Source organism: Castor canadensis, chromosome 4 (assembly GCF_047511655.1).
Source record: "Castor canadensis chromosome 4, mCasCan1.hap1v2, whole genome shotgun sequence".
Classification (NCBI taxonomy): Eukaryota; Metazoa; Chordata; class Mammalia; order Rodentia; family Castoridae; genus Castor; species Castor canadensis.
In genome coordinates this window covers 127,240,909-127,263,344 of record NC_133389.1, presented here as the reverse complement: position 1 = coordinate 127,263,344, position 22,436 = coordinate 127,240,909, and the positions used below count along the sequence as shown (strand labels likewise).

General features: G+C 34.9%; 1 protein-coding gene across 2 annotated transcripts in view; it reads left to right on the top strand.

Moving 5' to 3' along the window:
- Ola1 (Obg like ATPase 1) overlaps positions 1-22,436 on the top strand; it is a 159,944-nt gene that overhangs the window by 2,155 nt on the left and 135,353 nt on the right. The window contains exons 3-4 of one of the 2 annotated variants that reach the window (XM_074071126.1): positions 11,946-12,089; positions 15,322-15,449. In XM_074071126.1, coding sequence (XP_073927227.1) covers positions 11,946-12,089; positions 15,322-15,449 — 272 coding nt within the window. The remainder of the gene's footprint in view (positions 1-11,945; positions 12,090-15,321; positions 15,450-22,436) is intronic. The other variant, XM_074071127.1, reaches the window with a different exon arrangement.

Here is a 22,436-nt window from a genome sequence, read left to right as displayed (position 1 = left end):
AAGTTGCTTTGTATCTATAAAGTATCTAGCTTTGAAAATTGTGAGAGCAAACTGTTGAGTTTGGTAATGTTTTTAAAATTGAAGTGAATCATATTTGCAAATAAGACAGTGATAGGAAATAGAGGTTTATTGTACAAATCTTATACATATAACTTAAATGTTCACTGTCTGGTTTTTTTCATTATTCATTCTTCTATTATATGCCTTTTCTAACCTTAAAATATAAACTGTCTCAGGCCAGTATGGATTTATGAAGGTAGCATTTGGGGATGTGCTTTGGGCTTCTGGATTGGTGGCAAGTAGGACAACTCTGTCTGTGTGTTCTTTGGAGAATCTTTAGCGAATGGAGCATGGTATGATCAAGTTCAGCAGTTCTTAAATTCTTTTAATGTAAAACATGAATATGTGTGGTTATCCTAATTTCAGTCTTTCTTAGAGCTAGAGAAGTTTACATTTGAAGGGATTTCCTGCTGTAATACAGTCTGCCTGCAAAGTAAGACTAAATAAAGAGTGGAGGTATAAAACAAATCCTCAAGCAAAGTATTGTAGGATGCTGTCAATAAACTTGAAGATATGCTCATTATCTTGTTGTGAGCCTCATTACAAAAGATACAGCATTTAGATATTAACATATTTACTTTGGAATCGCTACCGTCAGTGCAACTTCACTTCAAATGAGACTACATTAAAAGGGGCCATCTTAAGTATTTTCTTAAGCTTTTTAGCCAGAGTATAATACAGTTAATGTATGTGAAAATAATCTAAAGATGTTATTATTCAGTGTAAATGTGCTGTGTATGCTTTAAAATGAAATGTTTCTGTTCAGTTTTATTGAGGTATACTTCACAATGTAAAATTCACTGTTTTTTTGGGAGGGGGATGTGCTGGGGATTGAACCCAGCACTTTACCCATGCAGATTCACTTATTTTAAAGGCACATTTTGCTGAGTTTTGACAATTATGTTTGGTTGTAAAACTCCTTTTTGTAGAAAAACCTTCTTTACTCAACCATATCATGTAGGGTTCTTTGTAAGAAACACAAAGAATTGAAGGAGCAGCTGAACAGCGAGGCCTCAGAAGGGACAGGAGCCAGGGTGGTGCAGGCAGAGATGGGTCGATGTGGAGCTCAACCACAGAACTCTTGAACTTCTGGGTATTTCCTGCTACCTCTCCTGTGATTCAAATACCTGAGCAAGGAAGTCTGATTGGACATGTCTACCTGTGGCTAAGTCTTCAACAAATAGGTTGGGAGAGTGAGATAGTTCTCTAAAGGATGGCCTGTTGGTCAAAAATGACATTTGCTGTGCATGGTGATGCACATCTATAATCCCAGATACTCAGGAGGTAGAGGCAGGAGGATCACCAGTTTGCGGATAGCTTGGGCAAAGGTAGGAGCAAACAAAACACAAAAAGGTTGTGGGTTTACCTCAAGAGGTAGAGCTGCTTGCCTAAGCATGTGTAAGGAAGGCCTTAGTTTCAATGCCCAGCTTTGCAAACAACAAACAAACAAACAAAAAACCCAACATGTAATACAGAAACCATTTAAAGACTTTCTTGATATTTAGAGAGCTGGATGAATACAAGGGCTTGCTTTTTAGTATGAAAGAGGCTAAGAAACTAACAAGCCATATTTATAGATAATCTGATATTTATTGAACACTTATTATACGCCAATCTCTCTGTCCTGAGTATTTTATACATATTATCTAATTTACTAAGCTGTTTGGCATCCTTCCCCCATTAGAATTTAAGTTCCATAAAGTCGGGGATTATGTTGTTCCTGCTTATTGGTATATTTCTAATGCCTAGATCCATTGGTGTTAGTAACGTAGTAGGCATTCAGTAATTATTTGTGGAAGGCAATTATTATTTGTGAGTGGGACAGTTTTTCTCCCTTTTGATGACTGTAGGTTTAGTGATAAAGACATGTTTTAAAGGCTGTTTTTAAGGAAGTAGAAATAATGCTCCACTAGGAGTATGGAGATTTTGTTTCTAGTTTTATCCTGCCTTTTCTTATTTGAGTGACCCTGTGTGAATTAGCTTATCTTGGACCAATGAATTATTTTGTGCTAGGGAGGTTTGAAGGTTATTAGGAGGAACTATATTTTGGTATTCCAGATTTTTTTTACTTGTACAAGGACAGCTCTTCTTGTTGCTACCACTGCATTAGATGGGATTAGATTCAGTTAAGGTTGTCAGAAAACCCTAGTAACATTGGCTATAACAGAAGTTTCTGTTTTTTTTTTTATGTAAAAGAGTGTCTTTTGCATTATAGATTCGCTGCAGTAGTCATAGTGGATCTGCTTTATGAAGTCTGAAGGGATCCATGCTCCTTTTATTTCATAGCTCAGCAATCCCTAGGATGTGGCCCCTTTCTTAGGGTCTAAGCTGTTGTGAATTCTCAGGTCAAAGGGCCAAATGATTTGGCTGACAGTCTCTTTTTTTTCTTTCTGTAAACTGCCACTCCATACTTCTGCTATTGTGCCTTAATCCAGAATTTAGTCACAAGAATTTAGTTGCAAAGAAGCCTGGGAAATATAATCCTTATTATAACAGCTATATGTTCAGTTAACGATTCTATTACCCTGAAAGAAAGGAATAATACAGGTATTGGGGACCAATAGTATATCCAAATACTGGGACTGCCCCAGGGAGTAATCATCTTGCCTAGCTGATGCTTCTGGGATTGTGGTATGCCCATAATTTGTCCTCTTCCAGTTGGCCAGAAACCAGTCACAGAGTCTGTGAAAGTTGTTTACTATTACTGAGGGAAAAAATTATAGGAAATGCTAAAATTAGATTGACAACATAGCTATCATTGATGTTTTAGTTATTTATTGTTGTGTAGTTAACTATGTAGAAGTTCATGGTTTAAAACCATAATTTATTTCTTAGGATTCTGTAGGTTAGCTGGGTGAATCTTTTGCTGATGGTTAGTCAGGATTGGAAGGCAGATCCAAGTTCTTATGGGCTTCTTCCATAGGTCTGGGGCCTATTGGGGTTGACTAGAAGTCTGGAACATTTCTGTTCTCTTTTACTTGGTTTCTTTCTCTCCATGTGGTGTCTAGATTAAGCTTGTTTATAGCCTGGTGGCTGGTTCCTGAGAAAGTGGAAGTATGGCATTGCACAGGACATTTCCACCAAAATCTTTGGGTTGACTTAAGTCTTGATATTAGCTTAGAGACAAAAGTGGGAGGGGAAATAGACCATCTCTTGATGGGAAGAGTGGCAAAAACTGTGGTCTTCTTAAAGCCACTGCAGTTAGCTGTTTTTCTAATATGATTTGTGTGGTGCTTAGGTGTTCCCTGGAGAATTATTCTTGACTGATTCTTAGCTCAATTGTTCTTACTTCAGAAGTTTTATTCTCTTTCTTTTTTATTGGTGGTACTGGGGTTTGAACTCAGAGCAATGCAATTGCTAGGCAGGCCTTCTCCACTTAGCCATGCTTCAGTCCTTTTTTTTGCTTTAGTTATTTTTTCAATAGGGTTTGGCATTTTTGCTCTGGTTGTGATCTTCCTACCTATGCTTCCCATGTAGCTAGGATTATAGGTGTGTATCACCATGCCAGGCCCAGAGGTTTCATTGTTCTTTGCTTAAAGGATTTCACTGGAGGAAGATTATTCTGTAGGCTGCAAATATTGGTGATCACAGTATATTCATTCTAGAGAGTAGATAAAGTTAAGCTGGGAGTCAGATTCCACTGTCTGCTGAATGGATAGATTAGCAAGATTTATAAACACCCCTTTTGAATATCTGTTAGAGACTCAGTAAATAATTGGCTTGTATGTATGTGTATATTTATTTTTCTGTTAACTACATTTTCTCTAATATTTATTATAAAAATTCATATACAGAAAAGCCATTGGATTTTTCTATGTGCTAATGTTTTTATAGGTGCATTATGTACCTGAAACAGTGAACAAATTATGTGTACTCTATCCCTGGAATACATTGTATTTTCTTTTTATAAATTCTTAATATCTTCTGTTTATGGCTTAATTTTAGATTTTTGTAATGAGTCCTTGTATGAACTACTTTGAAATTCACGTGCCTATGAAGGTACAAAGTAGTACAAATTGTGTATTTTAAGTTTTTTTGGGGAGGGACATTTAAGACCATTTAAAAATTTTGCTTTTGACAGAAACTGTAACAAAAGTCATTAATAGTGATCTGAGAGCTGGTACTCATTTTTTATCCTTAACTTACTTAACCTTTTTTGCAATATTTGACACCTGTTTTACTATTCCTTTCCTTCAGATTTTTTTGTTTTTGTTTTCTTTTGGTGGGACTAGGGTTTGAACTCAGGACTTCACGCTTGCAAAGCAGGTGCTTTACCTCTGGAGCCACACCTCAAGCCCCCTCCTTCAGTCTTCTTCTATGCTTCCTACATCCCTGAGTTGGCTCCCTAATATTAGGATTCTGTCCTTGGTTCCATTCTCTTTTCATTTACACTTTCTCCTTGGGCAGTCTCATCCTCTGCTGATTTGAATCATCTCTTGGCTCCTATTTTCTAAATTTATACATTCTGCTCAGGTTATCTGAGTTCCACATTCACGTATCTAATAGCCCTGAGCATCTCTAGTGATAAGTCTCCACTTAACATGTGCAAAACTGAACTCAGTTCCTCTCTGGTAACTATACTTTCCACCAAAGAATTTAAACCAGAGACTTGAGACATTTATCTTTGCATCTTTTCCTCTCAGTTGTATTTTTCAGTAGAGTACCAAGCCTAAAACCAAAATCTCTCTCTCATTTTTATGTCTTTACTTCTACTCATTTACTTACTTGAATTATCTCAGAGGTTTCCTAAATGAATTGTCAGGGCATTTGTTGTCTTTTTTTTTTTTTTTTTTTAAGCACCTTTATTTATTTGAAATATACCTTGCATATGTACAAATCTTAAATGTATCAGAATTTTATATATGAATAGACCATGTAATCAGTACACATATTAAGATAAAGAATGTGTCCAGTGCCACAGAAGACTGCCTTGTACCATTTCCTAGTCAGTATCCTCCCCAGGATACTCATATTCTAACATTTATTAACATAGATTAGTTTGCCTGGTATAGATGGAATCATACATAATATATTCTTTATACTTTTTTAAATCAACATCATATCTAAGAAAATAGGCAATTGAGATACCTACTCTGCTATTGATGGGCATTTGAGTTTTTTCCATTTTTTGACTATTGTGAATTATTTGAATAAGCATATATATGTCTTTTGGAAGGTGGACCTAACAACTCATTTCTGTTAGGTGAATGAATACAAATACTCACGCCTGTACCCAGGAGTTAAGATACTGCCACCCAATTTTTTAGTGTGGTTATTCCTTTTGTTGTTGCTGTTTTACTAGAATTTGAACTCAGGACCTCATGCTTGCTTGGCAGATGCTCTACCACTTGAGCTAGCCCTTTTTTGTGTTGGGTATTTTTAAGATAGGGTCTTGAGAACTATTTGCCTGAGCTGGCCTTGAACTTTGATCCTCCTGGCATACCTGGCTTATTGTGGTTATTCTAATTTATAGCACCAGCATTACAATAAATTTCTAATTGTTCTGCATCTTTACTAATGTATTGTCATCCTTTTCATATTTGCCCATACTTAGGTATCATGTGATTTGTTGTCATTTTACATGCCTGATTTTGAGAACTATTTCATATGTTTATGGGATATCTTTTGTGAAAGGTCTGGTTTTTTTTTGTTTTTTGAATGATTAAGTGTGTGTGGGGTTGTTTTTTTTTATTCTGGATATGAGTTCTTTGTTAGACATGTGTTAAAACTCTCTCTTCCCAGTTTGCTTTTTTTTTTTTTTTTTTTTTGTAGTACTAGGATTTAAACTCAAGGCCTCATGTTTGCTAGGTAGGCATTCTACTACTTGAGCCACTCTACCAGCCATTTTTTGTGTTGGGTATTTTTGAGATAGGGTCTCTGGAACTATTTGCCCGGGGCTGGCTTTGAGCCATGATCCTCCTGATTTTTGCCTCCTGAGTAATTAGGTTACAGGTGTGAGCTATCTGTGCCCACCGTGATTTTTCTTTTAAATTAAAAAAAAATGTTTTGAGATAATTCCATGCTTAGAAGTTTTTATACTTGTAAAATAGCTTAAAATTTCCTATATAACCTCTGCTTATTTTCCTAAATGTTAACAATTTCTATAACTATAATGCAATGATGCAAATCAGGAAATGAACTTTGATTTATTTCAATTGCCCCACTAATGTCCTTTTTCTGGCCCAGGATCCAATCCAGGATTATATGTTGTATTTAATTGTTTTGTCTTCTTAGTTTCCTTTAATCTAGAACAATTCCTTAATCTCCCTTTCTTTTTCAAATTCTTGAGACTTTTGAAGAGCATTGGCCAGTATTGTGTAATTTAGTTACTGGATTTGTCAGATGTTTCCTTGTGATTAAATTCAAATTATGTCAAGTAATGCAATTTTGTGTACTGTATCCAAAAGCATGTGATACTGATTTGTCTCATTACTGGTGAGTTAACTTTGGTCACTTTAAGGAGGTGTTAGATAGCTTTCTTCACAGAAAGGGTAACTTTTTCCTATTAATGTAATTAATAAGCATTTTATTAGAGATTCCTTGAAATTGTGTACGTATCTTGTTTCCATACTTTTTTTATTTTTAAAAATTTTTCTTCATCTTTTTTGTTTTACTGTTTTTTTCCTTTTTTGTTTTTCTTTTCTTTTTTTCATTTTTGTTTCTTTGTTGTTTTCATACTTTTGCCTCCTAATTTTGGCAGGCATTTGTGATTCTTGCTTGAAACGTTTATTGTGGTGTTTACTAAATAGTGATTTTTAAATTTTTCATTGTTTTTTCAATATTTATAGAAGGAACAGTGGAAATTCTATTGTATAGAATTCTGTTGTAAAGAGAGCTCCCCCATTTATACATGTATTTTATTATAATTTGTATCAGTATAGACTTAATTTGTATTGTTTTGTTGGTTGTAATCTATTACTATTGTTATTTATTTGCTCAAATTGCTGAAATTTGGCCTTTTGGAACCTTCATGTTCTCTTTGATATATGCCTTTTTTTTTTTTGAGTACTTTCAATTTTTTGGCATCACAATGTCTTTTAGGTGTATTTGTACTTTCTTTACTCCAGTCTTAAAATACACAATATTTTTTCTAGTTACTTGGAGGCAGAAATTGGGAGGATCCTGGTTTTAGGCCAGCCTGGGCAAAAAGTTAGTGAAACCTAACCAATCTCAACCAATAAGCTGGGTGTATGGTGGGTGCCTTTCGTACCAGCTGAGGGGAGGTGAGTTGTAAATAGGAAGATTGTGTCCAGGCTGACTTGGGCAAACATGCAAGACCCTATTTGAAAACTAACTAATGCAAAAGAACGGGGATGTGTGGCTTAAGTGGTGGAGCACCTTCTTAATATAAGGCACTGAGTTCAAATCCCAGTACTAAAAAACAAAAACAACAAAAAACTTTTTTTTGAGTGGGCATATGTTTTCATTTCTCTTAGGTATATATTTAGGAGTAGCGTTTCTAGTTTGTATGATGGCTCTATGTTTAACTATTTGAAGAACTGTTAGCCTATTCTTCAGTGACTATACCATTTTGTATTCCCATTAGCAGTGGATGTGAGATCCAATTTTTCCAATTATATTTTTTTGGATTACAGACAAGGTGTGAAGTGGTATCTCATTGAGATTTTGATTTTCAGTTCCTTGGTAGCTAATGATATTGAACATCTTTTTATATGTTTATTATGTCTTTTTTTTTTTTTTTTTTTTTTTTGCGGTTCTGGGGTTTGAATTTAGGGCCTACACCTTGAGCCACTCCACCAGCTCTTTTTTGTGAAGGGTTTTTTCGAGATAGAATCTCGCATACTATTTGCCCAGGCTGGCTTCAAATGACAATCTTCCAGATCTCTGCCTCCTGAGTAGTTAGGATTAAGGCATGAGCCACTAGCACCAGCTTATGTCTTCATTTTTGAAAGATATTTTCATTGGTAGAATTCTAGGTTGATAGTTTTTTTTTTTACGCACTTCAAATGTATCTTCCATTTTCTTCTAGCTTTGTTTTTGGTGGTACTGGGTATTGAACTCAAGGCTTCACACTTGCCTAGAGCTCTTGCCCCAGCCCTTTTTGCTTTAGTTTGTTTTTTAGTTAAGGTCTCATGCTTTTTGCCCTGGCCTGCCTCAAGTTGAGATCCTTTGCCTTTCATGTAGCTGGGATCATAGGTGTGCAACAGCACCCTGGTTTGTTTTTGAGACAGAGTTTAGATAACTTTTGTCTGGGCTAGTCTTGATCTGAAATTCTTCTATCTTTGCTTGCCAAGTAGCTGGGATTACAGATGTGCACCACCATGTCCACTCTCTTCTAGCTTTCTAATGAGAACCCTGATGTTATTCTTCTTGGCCACCTTTAAATTTTTCTCTTTACTACTGGCTTTCAACAATTTGATTTTCATGTACTTTTGTATGGTTGTCCGCATTTTTTTTTCCTTGGGTTCTGTTGAGATTTTAGGTTTGTGAGTACTTGGTTTTCATTAAATTTGTAAAATATTTGGCTAATACTTCTTCAAATATTCTTTTTGTCTCTCCCTCTTTGCTCCCTTTCTGGGACTTGTATTATATATATTTTAGTTCACTTTATAGTATTACTATAAATTACTCTGATTATTTCCTTCTCCATTTTTTTTCAGTTTGCTTTATTTGGATAATTTCTATTTTGCTATGTCTTCAAGATTTCTTCTTCTGTTTTCCTGCCTTTTTTGCATGTCTCAATTTTTATTAGGTTCAGGACACTAAATTTTATGCTGAATTTTGTTAGATTCCTTTAAAGTGTGTTAGAATTTGGTGTGACATTTAGTTTTTTTGTGTATAATTTGGTGGTTTTGAGGTTTTTTATGAGGTGCGTTAAAATAGGAAAAGGTGATAAGGAATTCCTCTGCCAGAAATTGAGGAACAAAACACATTTATTATTAAGAGCAAAACATTTGTTAATGCTTAATTTTGAGTGCAAAACATTTTTGTTATTTTTATTATACTTTTTTTTGTAATAAATGCTATTATATAACTACATTGCAAAGCACACAAATGTTATTTTTTTTCGCTTCACTGAACTGTAATCTAATGTAGAAAACAGGTCCTTAGTCTATCCTCAGATGATTAATATACCCTGATAATGAAGAACGAATGAAAACAATTATCTAAAGAAAATATCTGAGTCAATTCCCCTGTCTTACTTATCTTACTATGAATATCCATGATGGAAAAGTCACAGATGACAGTCTCTCTCTTAAGATGTCCACATTCTGTCTTTGGAGTGTGCTTGCCTCTTTGCCTGCTTTGCTAAATAAAGCTCTTCCTTTCTTACCTGAGTTTTGTCTTGGCTTGATAGAATGTGAACTATTCCAAGCTCTGGGTGAAGCTTGAGAATAGTTTGCTTTACTGCTTTTGTGTGGTTTTTTCCCTGGCCTTGTGGTGGTAGAACTTACATGTACATCATTAGTTATATTCTTGAGGGATCTTCTGTAGCTCTTCAGGGTAGCTCCCTCCTTTTCAGTAAACTCTCCTGTAAAATGTAGCTGCCTTGATCTACTAACTTTTATCTTTGACTCCTTAACTTGGGATAAGTGTTGAGTTCTGTTGGTTTTCTCTTCCTAAACTGTGGTTTTGAAACCACCTTTACACAGTTTTGCTCAGTTCATTTTTTGATTTCTTTCGGGAAATATAATTCTGTACTGCATATTGTCCTCTGTCTGAAAACTCTTTATTTCCTATATTTTGTCTGGTTTTTTAGCTGTTTATAGTAGGAGGGCAGGTCTCATAGCAGAAAGGAGAGGCAAAACTCCCTTAGACCTTTTAAAATGAAATTTATTACATACTTGCCAGCATTCCAGAGTGCCTGATGGTTCTTTCATAGAAGTTTGTGATTTGAGAATTATTTGTTTTCTCTTTCTAATATGTTCTCAGTGATGTTTGGGACAACATTGTCATTGCTAATCATTACACAGATCCATTAATTTGTTACTGCCTACAAAATAGTGGTATTCTACTTTTCTAATTGTTTTCTCATTTATTGGATGAAATATGCCTATAAAATAATTTTTATCAACTCTTTGGTTACTTTGAAAGTATACTTTGTGTAGAAAAGACTGTATGGACTTTAACAGTCTTCAAAAGAATTAATTACTTAGCATCCTTAAAAGGTGGACAGTGAGAATTTTTTATTTTATTTTATTGAGGATTATTAATAACTTATGGATAGAAAATTTGATTTGTTACAGTCCATTGTAAATGTACTTACTGATACTTAGATTGGTTCATCTTTGCCCAATGGGCCTATTTCACCAGAGTGATTTTCTTTGAACCTGGTCTTGTGTTACCCTGAGTGCTCGCCAGCTCTTGGGCTCAAGCAATCCTCCTGCCTCAGCTTCCCATGTATATTTAAAACACAAGGTTTACACCAGTAGACCTGGAAGAGGCCTGATAGTACCTGCCTTTGTCCTCACTGATTTGTTGTAGACAGGCATTTGAAAGCTACCGATTTCACTGGTGGTATTGTAAATAACCAGAAGCAGTTTATATGTCTGGTTTTATTTCTCCTTGACTCTGAAATGTTTTAATTTGTGATATAAGAGCAATATTTAAAGACCTATAGGTGGATGCAGTTTAGTATTTTGTTGTTAAAACATATTTTTCATTAGTAGTACTGAAATAAGACATAATTACTGCCTTTTGTTCATCATTCTTTTATGGGGCTCTCAGAATTAAATAAAAAAGGGCCTGATTCTTTGGCTCAATCTGATGAACTAACTGTAGTAAGTACAAATTTTTCCTGATGAATATAAGCTAATTAGATCTCATCTGAATAGACGTTTTTACCTTAAAAATTTTTTTTGGAAAAGAGGAAAATAACAGTTTATAATTCTGCCATGTTAACACAACTATTATAACTTGACTATTCTTCTGTTAACAAATTTTTCCATATGCAAACATTTTTACATAATCATGTCTAGCTAGACTTAGCAGCACTGGTCTCACGATTACCAAGTAATCCTTATCTACTTTCTCAGTTCCTCCAGCTAAAACAAAAAAAGATTGTACAACAGTAATTTTTATTTTAAGTTACTTGTGTATCCTATATTTGGAGCAAGGGAAAGTCATTACAGTATATTCTCCACTATCTCTGTTACTGATGGAATTGAAAAGTAGTACAAATAAATCAGCAAACTTTTAAAATCCTATTTTGGTTTTGATTTTACTCTGATTTTTGGCACTGTAGTTGTATTTTTAAAAATGTGGCTAGTATTAATATGAGTTGACATCCTCTGATCACGTTATCTGATAAGAATGAGATAATTAGAAAATTAGTGACCAGTTTATTCTATATTAATGGATTTTTATTTTGATTTAAGTAATACCTTGAAAAAAATTCACATCTGACTTTCACAATGTACAGTTTTAGCCTCACCAGTAATCCTTGTGTACCAACAGTTAGGAGGGAATCTGACCTCCAGCCTTCCATTTCTAATGAGATGCTTTGCATCCAATCAGTTCAGAATGCTTGGGAAATGATTGTCCTAATTAGATATATACCTTTTAATATTTCATGCTAGAGAAGGTTATGTTAGATGTAGGTGAAATGATATTGGTACTGCCAGATACATTGTGAAAAACTATGTTTTGTGGTATGACATGAGACTAGCTATCTTTTTTTTTTTTTTTAGGGAACATTCTTTCCAAGTTCCAAATAGATTGAGATAGGAATATAGCCTAACTATAAATTGTGGCCTGCTTGTTGTTGTAAATTTCATTAGTTTTTATTAGTAAAACTGTATCCCCTCTCCCTTACTTTCCAGATTGGTCTTGTGTTCCTTGTAGATCTTATTTGAGCACTGAAATTAGCATGAGATTTAAGAATTGATTGAAATGGGTTTTTTTTTTTTTTTTTTTCATTTTAGGAAATCTACCTTCTTTAATGTATTAACCAATAGTCAGGCTTCAGCAGAAAACTTCCCATTCTGCACTATCGATCCTAATGAGAGCAGAGTACCTGTGCCAGATGAAAGGTTTGAATTTCTTTGCCAGTATCATAAACCAGCAAGGTAAGAAATACTTTATGCCATTGTTTATTTAGTGGCCCTTATAGACTGAGGATGGACCCCATTACGATTAGTTATTTTTTTCTGGGGATCTTGAAGTAATGGGGATAATTAGTCTGTGTTATATGATCTCATTCACATAAATTTACACTGTCTCTGTATGTGTACAGGAAAAGGTATATAATGAAAATCACAAACTCATGGTTATCTCTGGATAGTGGACTTGACAGTGGTCCCTTTGTGTCTATGGGGGGATTTGTTCTAGGACCACTGTAGGTACCAAAAGTTGCTCACATTACGTGGATACACCTTTTTTTTTTTTTTTGCGGTATTGGGGCTTGAACTCAGGGCCTATACCTTGAGCCACTCCACAAGCCTTTTTTTGTGAAGAGTTTTTTCAAGATAGGGTTTCGTAGAACTATTTGCCTAGGCTGGCTTCGATTTGCTATACTCCTGATCTCTGCCTCCTGAGTAGCTAGGATTACAGCTGTGAGCCACTGGTGCCCAGCAGTCACACCATTTTCTGCATATAACTTACACACATTCTCCTGTATACTTTAATTATCTCTAGATTATTTACAATTCCTAATTAATGTAAATGCTGTGTAAATAGTTGTTGTACTGTATTGTTTAGGGGATAATGACAAAAAAATTATACAGGTACATTTTTCCCCCAAATATTTCCGATCTGTGATTTATTGAATCTGAGGAGGTAGAACCTACAATTCAAAGGGGTGACTGTATTCTTAATTCCACTAGTGTTTGAATTTTTTAATAATAAGCATATATTATATCTTTAACTAGAAAAAAAACTTGTTAGGAACAATATAATATACTTTATTGCAGGAAGTTCATACAGTAGGGAAATATATGAAAGGAGTAAAAATCACCTTTACTCTCTTACCCTGATACAACAGATGTAAATACTTTGAAGGGCATATACTTCCATGCTTTACCCTGAATATGTTTATGCTTCCAGGAATAGAATATTTGTTTACCTGAAGTATTAATATCTTTCTAGATTAAAAAATACAGGCTTAAGTAATCATTGCTAATACTTACATTTAATATTTCATTATATGAATATACTACAGTTTGTTTACTATTTCCCTATTATTGAGATTTGTTTTTAGTGTTTCACTCTTTGAAATACTGATAAATCCCAAATTTCGGTCTCTAGCCCTGAACTCTGCTGAATCTTAGACATATCTAATTGCCTTCTTGTTGTTGGTACTTCAGTGTATGAGATGTCTTAGACTTGACATGGCCAAAATGAATTTTTTTACGTGGTACTTGTATTGAACGTAGGTCCTTGCTCTTGGTAGGCAGGTGCTCTACCACTTGCCACTCTGCCGGGTGTAAAATAGACTTCTTGACTTCACTATCTTGTGCTAAATTTGTTCTTCCTTATAAATAGCACTATAATTTCCTCAGTTGGCTGAGTTAATGCCCAGCATTAATCATCGATCCTTTTTCTCCCTTGACTCCACCCCACATCACAAAGTATATACTAAGTTCTTTGACTTTCCCCTCTTAATTGTAGCATCCACTGATTTTCTTTTTCTTTTTTACAGTGCTAAAGATTAACCTCAGGGCTTCATGAATGTTAGACAAGTGCTCTACCACTGAGCTATATCCCCAGCTATCATTGTTTTTTTTTTAAATAAATTAATTACTGCTATATCATCCATATATGTGCTACTGTAATTCCTATTTATCATATGGTTACTTTTAGTTGTTAGTAATTACATCATTTAGGGTGAATTTGGTTGTAATTAACATATTGACTTAAAAGTTGATTTACTGAATTAGTGACAGGTAGCATGGTATTTAGTCATTGATATCATCAAGGATTTGGTTTCTTTCCCCTCTCCACTTTACTTTCTTCATCGGCTTGGCATAAGATTGCCTTCCCCTTGTGGTCACATGATGTCTTTCAACTCTTGCAGCTATATACTTTGTTATTTATTTTAGCATGAAAGAGGGGATTGCTTCTAGAAGCTCTCAGAAGACTGATGAGCTTCTATTCAGGAATCTCTTTCATTCCTTCCACAAGGTCTTTCTCATTCCTTCTCAAGTCTTTGAGGCAAACCAGGCAAGGTGAAGGTCCTAGAATCATTGATTGTTCCTAAGAATGATATTAAGCTCATTAAGAATGATATTAAGAATGATATTAAGCAATTAAGAATGATATTAAGCCTCAGAACAGGCCTGAGCTCTATGTCACACTTTTAGAGGAAAGGCTACAGCAAGCCTCTTCAAAGCTCTAGGCTACACTGGGGAAGTATGGGTCCCCAAACGAAAATCAGTATAGCAATCAAAAGAAGGGGCAATGGATACTGAGGAGGCAAGCACAATATCCAGCTACAAAAGCTTAATACACTTTTTGTGTTTTCAGTGAAATTGCTGGTAACAATTATTAAGCAATTTCTATCTGAAATAGTTATTTGTAGAATAATTATGTAATATAGGAATATCTTGTGTGTAGAACTTTTATGTTGTATTTTTTCAAGTAGTGAAATAGACATTATGTCATATCCCTTTGTCATACGACATTGAAAGCAGCCTTTATTTACTGTATACTTAAACATCCATTTTTACATGATAAACTGATTTTCCTAACTTGGTTTCTATCTTGTATAACTGTGTTTTTATTTACCAAAATAAAGGCCATTTTGTATGTACATCTAGTTCTGTTATTGTTATCAGCTATGTTATTATGTTGATAATTAGTTCTCATCATTATATGTATTTTTTTGTTTTTTTGCTCTATAACCTATATGGTGATTAAGTGCAAACCCAGATAGCCCGTGTTTGAATCCCAGTTTTATCACTACTAGCTAAGTGATCTTGTATGTAATACGTTTTGCAACTCCTCTAAGGCTTGATTTCCTAATCGGCAAAGTGGGCTTAATAAATAGCACCTATCTTATAGAGTTGAACTTTGAAATGAGGTAATATCTGTAAAGTACTTAGTCTAGTGTCTGACACAAAGTAAGTTGGCTCATTTTATGTCAATTATCTTTGCTTGTGTTGTTGTATTCTTTAAACATACTGCACTGCGTGTGTGTGTGTATGTGTGCCAATAGAACTTTTAGTAAAATTTACTGTTCTTAATATTATTTTAACTAAAGTCATCTTGTGGTACTGGGGGTTGAACTCAGGGCCTTGTGCATGCTAGCCACATGCTTTGCCACTCGAGCCATTCTGCCTAAAGTCATCTTTTGTATTTCAGCAAAATTCCTGCCTTTCTAAATGTAGTGGATATTGCTGGCCTTGTGAAAGGAGCTCACAATGGGCAAGGCCTGGGAAATGCCTTTTTATCTCACATTAGTGCCTGCGATGGGATCTTTCATCTAACACGTAAGTACAGTTATAGCTGTTCATTCAGTTATTGATTTCATTGAGATCAGTGTTCTCTTCCCATTATTGCTCAAGTAAAATTAAAAATGACTGATTCATAGATTGCTTTGCAAGAAGAATCATAAGTTGGTTTATTAATTTATGACTTTAATGTTAGTATCTTCATGTGAAGTCTTACTCCATAGTAAGTGTATGCTGTGCTTATACTATATTCTAATTAAATTTTGTCTCATTTTGGACTAAAGCCACTGAGACTTGTTGATTATAAAGGCATTTTGAAATTTTCTTTCTTCTTATTTACTTATTTATTATTGTCTTGAAGAGAATTGAACCCATAACCTGTACATGCTCACAAATGCTCTACCACTGAGCTACACCCCCAGCTCTAAATTTGTAAGTTGTGGAACTTTTATGTTCTTGCTTTTTCATGTGTTGAGAAGGCAGAATTGATAGAGATGGGAATTATAACTATTTCAGAGGAGAGAAGGTCACCCAATGTATCTATCAGAAATGAATAGATTAAAGAAAAATCTGTAGATTAGCTCATCCTTATGGAGAGAGAGGTATAATGCAAAGGGAGAAAACAGGTAGAACTGTGGATTGATTCCTATTTTTTTACCTATACAAATGAGCCGAAAACAGTAATTCTCTGACAGAATAGAAAGGTTTAGGGTAAGGCTTAGGGCAAGTCTGGACTTTATAGTGATAATATTATAATGACTAAATTAATGCAAACAACAATAGCTAGAAAAATTATGGGCCAGCTGTAGTCTGGTTGAGAGCTTTTGTTACTGGTCTTTGACTAGGTAATTGTAACGGTTGAGAATGAGCATTTGGAAATTTTTATAACAATTTAACTGGTATTTTTTGGTCATTTGAATCAGATGATTAAAAAATTACAGCATTAGTTTTTGTATGTCTTTAAGGTTTCTCATTTGTCTAGTAATTCATTTTTACTATATTTTACAAAAACCTATCACAGATAATTTGAGAAGCACTAATCCATATAGCTATCTCTCTCCTTCTGGGGAAGTTTGTGGTGTAGGCAAAGAAAGATTGGTGGAGCAGGAGCTAGATAAGGAATTCAGTTATGTAGAGAAGTGAACCTAGAATCTGTTCATTGGCAGGTGCTGTGTTTTCCTGCTGGTTCTGGTGGTTAATGCGAGGGCTTCAAAGAAAGGGTGGAGTCAAGTGTGACTCCTGGGCTTCTGGACAGGGTCAGGTGGATGAAGCATGATGACATTCTTTGAGATGTTAAGTATAGAAAGAACAGCAAGTGTTGAGCTATGATGAACTTTGTATGAGATATTTTAAATTTCTGTATCTGCGACATTCAAATAGATGTCTATTAGGAAGTAGGATTGATAAGCAAACGTGCTAGGAGGAAGGGGGCAAGAGAAGTGAGAGAAATTGAATTGATGGGTATAATAGAGCTTAAAATAGAATAGGAATGACTGTGAATGTAAAATATCTTGTACTTGCTTTCTGATACATAGTAGTGACCGTGCTTTGCCAGAGCTGTTTTTTGTAATGTTACTCTAGGAGGTTTTCTTTGCAGATGATGATTGAGAAGCTAATAAAAAATGGTGCCAGGTACCACAACTGTTACAGGATGTTGCTGTTTTTTGGGGTGTTGTTTGTACCTTTTTTTTTTTTATTGGAGTGTGCTAGATTGCTCTATAATTTTGTTCAAAGTTCAAGTGACTGTAGAACCTTTAAAAGCTGTTGATGCCTAACATACTGCTTTTTTTTTTTATATAAACATGTTCATATATAATTTTTGGAAACTAGTTGTACTGTCAACATTGGAAAAAAGTATTCCAGTTTACTATGTTAAGTTGGCATTATACAGAAATGAATAGCCATATTGGTCTAGAAACATTAAACTAAAAATTTTTTTTCATTTGTGCAAGGGTAGCACACTGTATTAAACATGTAAGGTCTTAACTACATGGGATTGATTACAGAAACTAATAAAGTATTCTCTAAAAAAAAATAGGAGTGAAACTAGGAGAGGATTGAAAAATGAAGAGCTCATGGATCTGATTTCCTGATGAGGTTTTAGAATAGGCATGCTGGGTGTAAGATGGTTGCATGACTAGGGGCGGATATTTGGTTTAAAATTTCAGAGCAGGAGCAATTTAGGGTGAGAGTAAGGTCCCGATGATAAAAATGTCTTTGTTTTTGCTGTTTCTTATGTAGTATTCATCTGATAGGTTTTTCTACCCCTTAGGGGATATGGAATTTCCTTAGGAACATTTGTGTTTTATTTTATTCCGGCCAAAATACCATCATTAAGAAAGGAAAAAACAGGGCTGGTGGCACAGTTCAAGCTGTGGAGCACCTGCCTAGCAAGTGTGAAGTACTGAGTTCAAACCAGTATCTTCAAAAAATGAAAGGAAAATATTTTGGCTGGGTGCTGTGGTGCAAGCCTCCTAGCTACTTGGGAGGCAGAGATTGGGAGGATCATGGTTCAAGATATAATGCTTTTTTATCTTTTTTTCAGAGATGTTAAAGTATGAAAATACACATTATAGAATTGACGAAATAGGTACATATTCCTAGTGCATGGAACATAAGATGAAATATTTATAACCAGAATTTTAAAAAAACATAGAAAAAAAAGACTCATGGAGATTAGAAAGACAAGTGACTGCTTTGAAGATATGAAAATTTATAATCCTTTAATTCCAAATAGTAATAATAATAATAATATATCAATCTTTGGTAGAGTATTAAATGTGAATATGAAAATTTTGCCTTGCATATTGTTATTTGAAGGTTATTTTCTTTAAATATCTTTAAATCAGAAGAGGTGTACTTAACTTATTTTTCATTAATTAAGTACAAAATGCTTTCTGTTTTGTGTACTAGGGATATATACTGAATACTAGATTTTTTTTTATTCATATGTGCATACAATGTTTGGGTCATTTCTCCCCCCCTTCCCCCCGCCCCCTCTCTTAACCACCCCATCCCTTCCCTTTCCCCCCACCCCCTTGTTTCCAGGCAGAAACTATTTTGCCCTTATCTCTAATTTTGTTGAAGAGAGAGTATAAGCAATAAAAGGAAGGAACAAGGGTTTTTGCTAGTTGAGATAAGGATAGCTATACAGGGAGTTGACTTGCATTGTTTTCCTGTACATGTGTGTTACCTTCTAAATTAATTCTTCTCAAAATAACCTTTTCTCTAGTTCCTGGTCCCCTTCGCCTTTTGGCCTCAGTTGCTTTAAAGTATCTGCTTTAGTTTCTCTGCGTTGAGGGCAACAAATGCTATCTAGTTTTTTAGGCGTCTTACCTATCCTCATACCTCCCTTGTGTGCTCTCGGTTTATCATGTGATCAAAGTCCAATCCCCTTGTTGTGTTTGCCCTTGATCTAATGTCCACATATGAGGGAGAACATACAATGTTCTCCAGTTCCATCCATTTACCTGCGAATGATAACATTTCATTCTTCTTCATGGCTCCATAAAATTCCATTGTGTATAAATACCACGTTTTCTTAATCCATTCTTTATTAGAGGGGCATCTTGGCTGTTTCCATAACTTGTCTATTGTGAATAGTGCTGCAATAAACATGGGTGTGGAGGTGCCTCTGGAGTAACCTGTGTCACAGTCTTTTGGGTATATCCCTAAGAGTGATATTGCTGGATCAAATGGTAGATCAGTGTTTAGCTTTTTAAGTAGCCTCCAAATTTTTTTCCAGAGTGGTTGTGCTAATTTACATTCCCACCAGCAGTGTAAGAGGGTTCCTTTTTCCCCCGCATTCTCACCAACACCTGTTATTAGTGGTATTGCTAATGATGGCTATTCTAACAGGAGTGAGGTGCAATCTTAGTATGGTTTTAATTTGCATTTCCTTTTGAATATTAGAATTTGATATAATCTCTTCTTTTGTGAAGCCTGAAGTCTCGTGATGGACATAGGCATTGAAAAATTATATTAAGAGATGTGTAATTACATTGTTGGATCTGAGCTTTTTTCTTCCCTTCCAGATTTGCTGGTGAATTGTTCACATACTGACCTATTGCCATGTATTTGACACTTCAGTTTGTAATTTTGTCATTTCTTATTGATAAGTAATAGGATGATTACATATTTTAGTTTCCCTATTTTGGTTTTAGACAGTTGGTTTAAAACTACTAAGAAGTGGGGAGAACAGAGGGTGGTGATATATATTTGTGTTTAGGGCATTCTTAAGTTTTCTGTTAGAAAAATTTTTTTTCTGTACAGAAAAATTGTTGAAAGAAAATTTTGGTTTATCACAGTTTTAATTTATTAATACCATATTTCTCTCTATTAATTGATTAATTTTTTAAAATTAATATTGCCTTAACCCTGTTTAGTTCCTTTAGTTACTGGAAATATTAAAATGTATACATTATCTCAAAATTTTGTAGATTTTAAAAATATAAATACTTATTTTGAATGGTTTGCTTTGGCTTTAAATCTTTAGATTACTCTGTCTCATACATTTGACACATACTTGGCAAGTACCTCTTGTTAGTGTACCGGATGCTAGGGAAGTAATGGTGAGTAAAAGTATGTAGGACCCTTGCTTGCCTTGTGGAGCTTACAATGCAGTGCAGGATACAGACATTGAGTAAATGGTAGTAGAAACTCCAGTTTTGTACAAAGAAGAGAAAGAATGCATGTGTGTGAGTGTTTGGCATTACTTCAGACTACTTTTGAGAAGTTAAGTTTGAGTAGTTGCTAAGTTAGCAAGAGGAAGAAAGGGAAGATTATTCAGAGTAAATGGTTTCTTTCATGGCCCTGTGGTAGAAAGAAGCCTGCTGTCTTATGAACTGTCAGTGTGGGTAGAAGGAATGATGAGGATTGATGGAAAGAACCTAGGGATGTATTTGGGCTGTTCTGTCTGTAATGGAGTAATGTAAATGGTTTCAATCAGGTGAGGGTGGAGGTACATTAAATTGTTCCGGGAGCTTCTTTTGCAGTTATTCAGTTGCATTGCATTTTTATGTTTTAAGAAATCCAAGCGGGAGTAAGGCACCAAGAGTTTAAAATTTCATTTTGTTACAAGTATATATTTCTAACATGCTGTATGAAGTTGGAGCATAAAAAATACAGAATAGTGGTACTGGGGTTTGAACTCAGGGCCTCATGATTGTTAGATGACGTGTTCTCACTTGAGCCATGCACCCAGCTGTTTTTGCTTTTTTTTCAAATAGGGTCTTATTTTTGTCAAAGCTGGTTTGGTCCACAGTCTTCCTGTTTACACCTCCTGCATAGCTGAGGTGATAGGTATGCCACTGTCTGTGCCCTGCTTATAGGTTGAGATGGTATCTCACTAAATTTTTGCCTGGGTTGGCCTGGAACTGGGACTGTCCTTTAACCTTGGTCTTCCTGATCTCCACTTCCTGAGAATCTGGAAATAAATGTGAGCCATCTTGCCTGGCTAAAATTTTTTTTGCTATACACAGCAACATAGATGAATCTCAAAGTAGTAGTGTTGAATGGGGGTCTGGTATGATGGTGCATGCCAGTAATCCCAGCTGCTCGGGAGGATCGCTGTTGGAGGTCAGCCCCAAGAAAAAGCTAGTGAGACTTATCTCAGTAAGTAAGCTGGGCATGGTGCTATGAGCCTATAATCCCAGTTACATAGGAGTCATAGGAAGGAGGATTGTGGTCTGAAAAATTTTAAAAAATTTTAATAATTAAAATTTAAAAAAAATTAGAAGACAATTTAAAAATTATTAAAACATAAAAGAGCTGGGGGCATGGCTCAAGTGGTAGAACACCAATCTAGGAAGTGAGAGGCCCTGGATTCAAACACCAGCACTGCCAAAAAAAAAATGCTGAATGGAAAAAGAGAAGTCAGAGAAAAGACTGTCTCCTATGATTCCATTTATATAACATTATAGAAAATGCAAGCTAATCTATCAGAAAACATCAGTGGTTGCCTGTCATCAAGGGAGGAATTAAAAGGAGCACGAGGAAATTCTTGAGGGTGATGAGTATGTTCACAATCTTGGCTGTGGTGATGGTCTCATGGTTATGCATTTATCAAATGATCTATTTTTTGTACATCTTACTTATTTTTATAATTATCATTTAGTAAAATTAGCTTGCTTATGGTGTATAGTTCCATGGCTTTTAACATATATATAGATTTTTCTGTAATTTTCAGGGTACTGAACACTTTTACCATTACAAAAACCTCCCTTATGCTGTCCCACCCTTATCCCTACAACTGCTCATCTCTTCCTCATTAGTATTTTTTTATTATTGAGAATGTTACATAAATGAAACAATAGGAGCATGTATTTTTTGTTTTGTTTTGAAAAGATATTACAGATGACATCTAATGACATTGTTAGCAGATCCTCTGGGCCCATGAATTGAACATGTTTTGTGGGTCCCAGAGGGAGTGAGGCTAATTTTTCCCCTCTAATGGTAGGGATGAAACTCAGAGCCTCACATGCTAGGAAAGCACTCCACCACTGTGCTTAACCCATAGCCCTTAGGTATTTTTAAATACCAAAATGTTCTTTTCACTTTTCTTTTTGGAAATACAGATTATGTGTGACATGTATTAGGATGAAGTGCTTAGGACAAAAAGTGTTTTGGATTTCAAATGTTTCCAGATTTTGGAATATTTGTATGTAATATTGAGTCTCATTAGCAATGGGACCCAAGTCTAACACAAAATTCATTTTTTATATTTTGTGTACACCTTATACACATAGCCTGATGATAGTTTTACACAATATGTTCCCTATGCCTGTGTTTTGACTATGACCAGACTCATGAGGCAGGTGTGGAGTTTTTTATTTGTGGCATCAAAAAGTTCAGACTTTTAAGTAATTTGGATTTCAGAATTTTAGATTAGGGGTTTTCAACTTATGTTGCTTTTTTTTTTTTTTCCTTCCAAAGTTTATCTTTTAAAAATTTGTAGCAAAATTTTGTTTTCAACCAGATTAAATCTTGAACTAATGGATAAAGCTGCCTCTTTCTAAAACATATAAA